Here is a 9,121-nt window from a genome sequence, read left to right on the forward strand (position 1 = left end):
CCAAGATGGCCGCTGCCTGCACCGCCCCTTTTCACCCGCGGTGGCCGGAAGTGGGGGGGTGAAAGGGCGGAAGTCGGAGGTCGCCCGCCTGGCCGCGGGGAGGCGGGAGCGCGTTCGAGATGGCGGCGGGGCCCATCTCCGAGAGGAACCAGGGTAAATGGCGGCGGCTGCCAACCCCCTGGTCCCCGCTCACGAGGGGCTGGGGCCCGATCCCCCTGTACCCGGGGGGGCGGGGCTGGGTCCCAGCTTGGCGGTCCTGAGCCTCCCCCCAAAAGCGGGGGGGCTGGGTCCCAGCTTGGGGGTCCTCAGTTTCCCCCCAAAAGCGGGGGGGGCGGGGCTGGGTCCTAGCTTGGGGGTCCTGAGCCTCCCCCCAAAAGCTGGGTCCCAGCTTGGGGTCCTCAGTTTCCCCCCAAAAGCGGGAGGGGGGTCCCAGCTTGGGGGTCCTGAGCCTCCCCCCAAAAGCGGGGGGGCGGGGCTGGGTCCCAGCTTGGGGGTCCTGAGCCTCCCCCCAAAAGCGGGGGGGGGGCGGAGTTTGCGGCTGGGTCCTAGATTGGGGAGCCCGAGCCTCTCCCCCAAAAGCTGGGGGGGGGTTGCAGCTGGGTCCTAGATTGGGGAGCCCGAGCCTCCCCCCCAAAATCTGTGTGTGGGGTGCCAGATTCGGTCTCCCTGCTGTGCATCTGATTTCAATCCATTCATTTGGGGCATTTGGGGGGAGCTGTGGGCCCCATCAAGGGAGGGCTCTCATGGTCAGGCTGCAGGACTGGCCCTCAGGACTCCTGGGTTCCTGGCTCTGTTCTTGGCTCACGCTGCGACCCTGGGCAAATCATTTCCTCTCTTTCTGCCTCAGTTTCTTCCGTACAATCGGTGTCATCACAGCGATTTTCTTTAGGGAGCTTGTGAGGGTTAGTCTAAGAAGAGGTGTGCAGTGCCTTGTGTGGAAAGCTCTGGGGCAGCACAGAGGGTTCAGATCGCCAGGGCCTGCTCTGGCTTTTGGTATAGACAGTGGTAGACTTGGTTGGAAATGCCATAAACTAACAGATTTCCTAGTTCAAAATAGGAAACAGCATTAAGTGGGGTAACTGAAGTTCATGCTTCAGGGCTTGGGCTGCGGACCGCAGTGGTCAGCCAGGGGTTCTGTACCAGTTTGATCTGAAGTATCGACTTTGTGTTGCCTTGGCAATGAGGGGGGACAGCTGACAGTGACATCATCAGATATGGTGTGAGGGTGACACGGTATGTGAAGGTGACACGGTACAAACGTGTGATTTAAAGGGAGCCACTTCTTTGTAGTACAAGGGGAAGCAGTGCGGCCTAGTGGCTAGAGCACTGAACCGGCCCTTGGAACACCTGGGGTTCTATTCTTGGCTCTGTTGGTTGACCTTGGGCTTGCCTGCTCAGTGCCTCAGTTTCCCCATCTGTATAATGGGGATAATGATACTGATCTTCTTTGTAAAGCGCTGAGAGAGCTACTGAAGGAAAGGGCTAGATAAGAGTTAGGGATTATCACCTCTTTGGAGCATGTCTGCACTTAAACTGCATTCTTAATCATTTAACATTGGTTTCTTAGATGTCCATACACTTACTCCAGAGAAGTGTGTTTCATTAGGGGTCCAGTCTTGAGCTGTCTAAGTCGAGGCAAGTTTTGCTTTTGACTTCATGGACTCGAGCGCAAACCCTTAGGGATCCAGAGCTGATCTCTCTGTGGGAGAGTTCTTAACTCATCTGAGATGTTCAAGAGATTGCTCTTCAGATCCAGGTAACTCATCACCATCTCCTCTCCCCCCTCTCAAGATGCTACGGTTTACGTCGGTGGCCTGGACGAGAAGGTCAGCGAGCCGCTGTTATGGGAGCTGTTTCTGCAGGCGGGACCGGTGGTCAATACCCACATGCCCAAAGATCGAGTCACAGGTCAACATCAAGGTAAGATATTGACCGGTCCCTTCAAAGACACGTCTCTGCCAGATTACATATCCACAGGGCTCTCGTCCAGGCAGACACATGTACCATCTGCCAGTATGGAAAGGGTTAAAAATCCCATTTCCAGTCACTTTACATGTCACTTGTAACAATAGTCAGTGTAAAATGTTCAGACAGAACTGAGAATTAGCTGTGTTGTGGTGGCGTGGAGGAGCCCCAGTTGTGGATCAGAACACCATGGTGCCAGGTGCTGTACAAATGCCGACCAGATAATCTAAGTAATTCTCCTGGGTTTCAGTTTACGTACCACATCTCATTCTGTACATTGTCTCATTCCACTTGTTACTTTAAAGAGTAAAAGCTTGTCTCTTCACCAAGATGCACCGTTACTTTTAAAACCAATTTAAATTGAGACTTGGGCCTTGTCTACACTAGAAAGGGGCCGGGGACAGTTATACTGGCAAACGTTCCCAGTGGGGAGACAGTGTACACCAGTAAAAGAGTTCTGTAGCTTATACTGGTTCACTGAATGGAATAAGCTGTAGCAGCAAAAGGACTGACTTGTTGGAATAACTGCGTTTACACTTGGGCCTTTGCTGACACAGCTATGCCATTTAGGGGTATGATTATTTCACACTCCTCAGCAACATAGCAATGCTGGCAAAACTTCTGAAGTGTAGACCAGATCTTAGTGAAACTGGTACAGATCCCTCTTTGGATACTCATAGCTGTTTAAATCTAGGTTAGCTTGCAGCTGTGAATTACTGGTGCAAGCTAAATTGATACGTCAGGTTTAACTTGATGAGTGTCCATACATACAGCTGCACCAGTGTAAATAAATCAGTTTTGAAATCACACCTTTAGACTGGTCCAACCTTGTGTCTAGACCAGGCTTTAGAAGCAGAGGGGGAGAGAAATCAATAGCTGCAGATGAGGGAGGAAGACAGTTTGAAATGAGATGGAGTGGAGAAGGTGGAGACCTAGAATGAGGTGGTTCTGGATGCTAGGAGATGCAGTGAGAGTTCTCCTATCTGTAGGGGGGCAGTTGACCTCCCCAGTTGTTCCAGCCAGTTCTTGATAAGGAGAGGAGAGATTATTTCAGGGAAAGCTGCAGAGGAGAAGATTCTTGCATCAACAGTGGAGAAATGATGGAGGCCTGAGATCAACCAGGGGGATGGTGTGGGTGGCATGGAGAGACTATGGAGTGTATCCGGCTATAAAGGGCTGTGTTGGGGTGTGTGTTGCAGGTTATGGGTTCGTGGAATTCCTCAGCGAGGAAGATGCCGACTACGCCATTAAAATCATGAACATGATCAAGCTGTATGGGAAGCCGATCCGCGTGAACAAGGCCTCGGCCCACAACAAGAACCTGGACGTGGGCGCCAACATCTTCATCGGCAACCTGGACCCGGAGATTGACGAGAAGCTGCTGTACGACACCTTCAGCGCCTTTGGAGTCATCCTGCAGACCCCCAAGATCATGCGGGACCCCGACACGGGCAACTCCAAGGGCTATGCCTTCATCAACTTCGCCAGCTTCGATGCCTCCGACGCCGCCATTGAGGCCATGAATGGACAGTACCTGTGCAACCGGCCCATCACCGTCTCTTACGCCTTCAAGAAGGATTCCAAAGGCGAGCGGCACGGCTCCGCTGCAGAGCGGCTGCTGGCTGCCCAGAACCCCCTGTCTCAGGCAGACCGGCCTCATCAGCTGTTTGCAGATGCCCCTCCTCCTCCATCGGTGCCGACCCCTGTCGTCACGTCCTTGGGGCCAGGTGTGAACCCGCCAGGTGAGCACATGCTGTGCGGTGCCTTTTGTGCTTGCGGGGAACTCTGGCTGCAAGTTTCCATAGGCTAGACCAGGGGTGGCCAACCTGAGCCTGAGAAGGAGCCAGAATTTACCAATGTACATTGCCAAAGAGCCACAGTAATACGTCAGCAGCACCCCCTCAGCTCCCCGCCGCTCCAGCCCCGGAGTCAGCGCCTATGCAAGGAGCCGCATATTAACCTCTAAAGAGCCACAGGTTGGCCACCCCTGGGCTAGAGGGACTCTAGAGCTATGACATGGCCGTGGAGCATTGCTAGGGGGCACTGTGCTGCAGAGTGTGGTGCGGGTGACTCACTAGAGGGCGCTCTGATCTGGATCATGGCTGAAGCCTGGATTCAGAACTGAACTGCATGGCTGCAAACTCTGCTGCTCTATCGTGAACCCTGGTTCCTTAGGGCGCTTGCAGACTGGTTGCAGTTTTCCCCACCACGCTCAGGGGTAAAGTTGGCCATTAGTCTCCAGTGCAGTCGGCCATGTGTTCTGCTGTCAGACCTACCCAAGAGGTCTGCAGGTAGCTGGCGTGATCTCAGTCAGCTAGAACGTGGGGAATGGAGTCAGGACTCCCTGTTCCTGTCTGCCACTGACTGGCTGCGTGAGCTCGGGCAAGTTGCTTAATCCCTGTGCCGCGCTTTCCTCTATGTAAAGTGGGGGTACGACCCTCGACTCAGGGCACTGCGAGGTTATTTTGAGACGCTTGGGTGAAAAGCTCTGTAGACGATTACTGGCTTCGTGTGCTGGCTGAAATCATTGAGGCCCTCGGCCGGTCTGTGGCGCTCCTCGTTTGGCAGAGACGAGATGGGCTCCAACGAAGCAGGCGAGACGCTACGGGAGATGCAGGCTCGCTGGCACTTGCTCGCGCTAGCAGGTGGACATGTGGCTGCTGCCGAGGCCAGTTCATTCTGAGTCCTCTCTGTGGTTTGTAGATGCTGACCCAGGTGATCAAGTTTTTTCTCACTGACTCGTCTCTCTTTTCAGGCATCCCACCCCCAGGATCGTTTCCCCCGCCGGTGCCGCCACCTGGAGCAATGCCCCCAGGAATGCCTCCTGCCATGCCACCTCCACCCATGCCACCAGGTGCAGGTGCCCCGGGTCCTCCTTCAGGGGGCACTCCCAGTGGAGGGCACCCTCCTCACCCACATCCTTTCCCACCTGGCGGGATGCATCATCCAGGTAGGTATCAGAGCGGCAGTGTGGCCTCGTGCACAGAGAACTGGTCTGGGACTTGGGAAACCTGGGGGTTCTGTTCCTGACCTGGTGGGTGACGTTGGGCAAATCACGTCCCCTCTCTGTGCCTCAGCTTCCCCACCTTGAAAATGGGCTGATCTCTGCCAAGTGCTTTGAGATTTACTGATTAAATGCTAGGTAAGAGCTGGGGATTTTCAGGCTTCCTCTGCAATCTGCTCTGCTGAATGCCTTGTTCTAGAACTCCATTGGGACTGCTTTAAAGTTCCGCACGTGCTCAAGTGTTTGCAGGATTGGGGCTAAAATGGTATCTTTAGTTTTTAAAAAAAACCTGGAGTGGCATAAAATCTTTGTCACATTGGAACAAAACTGCTTCGGTGTTCAGACTGCAAAGTGAGCGTGGCTGTTTCTGCACTGCAGAGTTTGTGCCGGCATAGCCGCTAGTGTAGACACAGCGTACCCCGACGGGAGTTTTTCTGGCGGGAGGCGGTGTTCCAACCCCTGCATGAGGTTAGCTAGGCCAACAGGAGCCCTCGTCTATGGACACAGCTGCATCTACACTAGGGCTGTGTCAGCATAGCTCTGCCACTAGGGGGTGTGGCTTTTTCACACCATGACCGACATAGCATGGCAGTGTGAGATTTTTAAGGGTATGTCTGCGTTCTCCTGTCACTGTAGTAAATTCACCGCCCCGAGAGGCGGTAGCTTGGTCGGCGGAGGAATTCTTCTGTCTACACCAGCTTAGCTATGTCTCTCAGGGTGTGAACCTCTTCCATTGCTGTCGTGTCATCTAGTGTAGACGTATCCAAAGTGATTGTGACTTTTTTTTATATGCCCATTCCAAAATGTTCAGAAATACCCTGACGTTAGGCTCCGTAAGCCCATATTTAGGCACCTATGGGTGGGAGTTTTGTAAAGCACCTACAAGATTTAGGAGCATAAGCCCCGGATGGGTGAGTGCAGCCTTTCAGCTTTTCTCCATTTGGGGAAGTTCAGTGTACGGGAAGGTGGCAGGAGTTGCAGACCCAGCACGGGTTATTTGTTTATCAATCTTGCGTGAGAGTTTGTAGCGTTCTTGCAATAAGGGCGTTAATGAGGCTCTGGACTTGTCTTCTGCAGCATAGATGAGGATTGAAGTGTGAAACTTCTTAGTAGGAAAACAAATCTCTATGTAAAATCGGAAATTCGGCTAAAGGAACAAATACAGAACATTCCCTTTATCAGTATAAGACTATAAAACAGGAGGGAAGCAAAGAACTAGCAACGTGGAAACTAAAACAAAATCTGATTTTAAATTTTAAACAGAAATCTTTTTAAAATAATGATTTGTTTTGTTTTTTTTAATCCACCCTGCTCTAAACTGTGAGCCCAGCTCTGTCTGTTAGGAAGTCACCTCTCCCCTTATGTCTGATTAGGAGGCTTTGTATAATTGCAGATTTGGCTGTGTTAGCGACAGATGGCTGCGGTCTCCTATTACACGCTGGCTTACAGTGTTTAAAGTAGGTGGTTACATACCGCAGGGAAAGGTCCATCATGTCACGGTGCCTGGCCTGTGGAGGTGTGTTCGGGCGCCTGGATTTCTGTTAAAGGGGAAAAGAGAAGAATCTGTCTTTTCCCCCTTCCTTTGTCTCTTTATCCCAGTGCCTGGTGTCTGTCTCCAAATTTCCCCCTTTTAATTTGTCATTGGCAGAACTGGGTCATGCCACTACCGCTTGCCAAGGGGAAATTTCAAATCTGCTGGCCATGTGCTGGCTCCTCTTAAAAATGAGCGTGGGAAATGCAGCTGGTAGCCATTGCTCACTTGTCTGTCTGTGCCACGCTGGAGGCTGTGGATGGCACCTTCGATAATGTGCCTTATTAACGGCGCCAAATTTCTTGGTTGGCACTGAAGGGCTCTTTAAATTAGTGGAGAAAGGCAGACCGAGAACCAATGGCTGGCAGCTAGGGCCTGCGCGTTCAGATTGGAAAGAAGATGTTACCCAAGGGAAGTGGTGGATTCTCTGTCTGTTGAGGTCTCTAAATCCAGAGTGGAGGCCCCTCTGGAGATGTGTTCGCCAGACACAGGTCTCTGGGTTCACCACAGGGCTAGCTGTGAAATTCTCTGGCCTGGGCTATGCAGTAGGTCAGACTAGGTGATCTAATGGGCCTTTCTGGCCTTGTATTCTCTGGTACAATCCTCCCACCGGCTGGAATTCAGGTTGCTCTAGTGGCCAGTAAAAATGCTATTGGGACCAGCCCTGTCCTCCGAGCCCTGGTCGCCTCGAGGTCACTGGGATCCTGGAGTCCTGTCCAGCAGCTCATGTGGTCAGTGAGCTCAGCAGAACTTGGTTTCTAATCAGCGGCTTTGAATGTCTGGGTGGGTCTAAAGAATGTCTTGTGCTTTTCCCCAGGGATGCCCCCCATGCAGGTGCATCACGGACCACCCGGGATGGGACAGCATCATCATCCGGGGCCACCGGGGTCAGGAGGCCAGCCCCCGCCCCGCCCACCCCACGGCATGCCCCACCCCGGACCACCCCCAATGGGCATGCCGCCCAGAGGGCCCCATTTCGGATCACCCATGGGTAAGTGGGAACCTGCGAGATGGGACGTTTACTGGAGTCATGGGCCTAATACCAGCCCAGGCCTGTGGCATCCATTTGCTAGTTCAATTGGGAGGTGGGAAGAGGAGGACTGAGGTCTGAAATGGCGGCTGCTTACGTCACAGCCTTGGAGGCCAGCCGTGCGCTCGGAGCGAGATCTCTGGCTGGGGGCCGTTGAGAAGGGGGAACCCCGAGCGGTTTCCTCTGCCTCGTGAGGCTGCGTGGCTCTGTGGCTGGATCAGGGGCCTGGGAACGAGGACTCCTGAGTTCAGTTCCTGGCTCTGCCGCTACCTCGCTGTGGGACCTTGGCCGCGTCTCATGTCATCTGCCTGCCTTTCCCAGCTGTCAAGTGAGGATGTTTCCTTTGAGCCGAAAGGCGCCTGAGGAGGGTGACTAAGGGCTTCCCCGCCGGCTTCCCAGCTAGGAAGGGATCGGTGTGCCTCTTCTCCAGTCCTGCTGGTGGAGCGGGAGGGTGGGGCTCATGTCCCTTCTCCCTCGAGCCCTGTTGCAGGGAATCGGGCGGGAGGCAGGGTCTCGCATCCTGGTACAGCAGTTGCTTTGCGCAGAGCCGTGTCATTTCAGTGACCAGTTTGCTCCGCTGAGACCAGACTCCTGCTTGAGATGTGGGGAGGGCCCCATGCTCGAGAGACGCCAGTAGGGCCATGCCCAGCTCGACGTCCCTCCAGAGCTCCCGGCCAAGAGTCCCGGCTCTGAACAGCCTCTTGGCTTGGAAATAAATTTGTGGCTTGTGGTGCCTGAAATCTCTTGTGCGAGAGGCTCGTGCGGATGGGCCCTGATTCGGAGCTGCCGTCTTTGCTTCCTTCAACTAGGGTTTAATGTCATTACGCTCTGTCCTGCAGGTCACCCAGGCCCCATGCCCCACCACGGCATGCGTGGGCCGCCTCCATTGATGCCTCCCCATGGTTACAGCGGCCCCCCCCGCCCACCACCCTATGGCTACCAGCGGGTCCCTCTGCCACCTCGTCCTGCCCAGAGACCCCCCGTGCCACCTCGTGGGCCTTTGAGGGGACCACTACCATAAACGCAGCCGCATCAGAACCTGGCCAGCAGAAGAACCTTCCTACTGCGAATTCCTCTCTCTCCTACTTTGGATTTTGGTTTCTTTTTGGACTAACGTTCCTGAGAACAGGAAGCGTGATCGGAGCCGTCAGTGTCTCGCTGCCCCTGTGAAAACCCTGCTATTCCCTTTAGCAGTGTTACTTTTAGTTGTCCTCTCCCTGCTCTTGTCCCCGTCGTTTCGAGAAGATAACTTGATTTTAATGAAATGTTTTTCTATGTGAACTGAGATTGGCCGTTTGCAAATAAACACCTTGGGCGTTGCCCTCTGAGGCTGGTATGATTTTTTTTATCTTTGCATTCCACAGCCTGCCAGCCCCGAATTGTCAGTAGGGCCTGGTGTTCTTTGGATCCCAGAAGCGTGTATTATTGAGCCTCACGCACGTTTATTTACATGCTAGAATCCTGTTGCTGCATCGTTGTTCCTTTGGGGGGCTGTTGACAGTGAAGGTAAAGGGCTGGCAGCATTAGCATAATGCAGCCATGCTTACAGGCCTCCTCTGTGCTTCTTGGCCAAGACATCTCTTAGCTATAC

The 9,121-nt window shown here is 53.7% G+C and overlaps 1 protein-coding gene across 1 annotated transcript; it reads left to right on the top strand.

The window, feature by feature from the left end:
• On the top strand, positions 1–8,858 carry SF3B4 (splicing factor 3b subunit 4). Its single transcript, XM_005293645.4, has 6 exons — positions 1–153; positions 1,792–1,920; positions 3,165–3,707; positions 4,721–4,915; positions 7,318–7,491; positions 8,370–8,858. The coding sequence occupies exons 1-6, from the start codon at positions 120–122 to the stop codon at positions 8,549–8,551; spliced, it is 1,257 nt and encodes a 418-aa protein (XP_005293702.1). The 5' UTR covers positions 1–119; the 3' UTR covers positions 8,552–8,858.
• Positions 8,859–9,121: the final 263 nt, after the last annotated feature.

The sequence above is a fragment of the Chrysemys picta genome, chromosome 20 (assembly GCF_011386835.1).
Source record: "Chrysemys picta bellii isolate R12L10 chromosome 20, ASM1138683v2, whole genome shotgun sequence".
NCBI lineage: Eukaryota > Metazoa > Chordata > Testudines > Emydidae > Chrysemys > Chrysemys picta.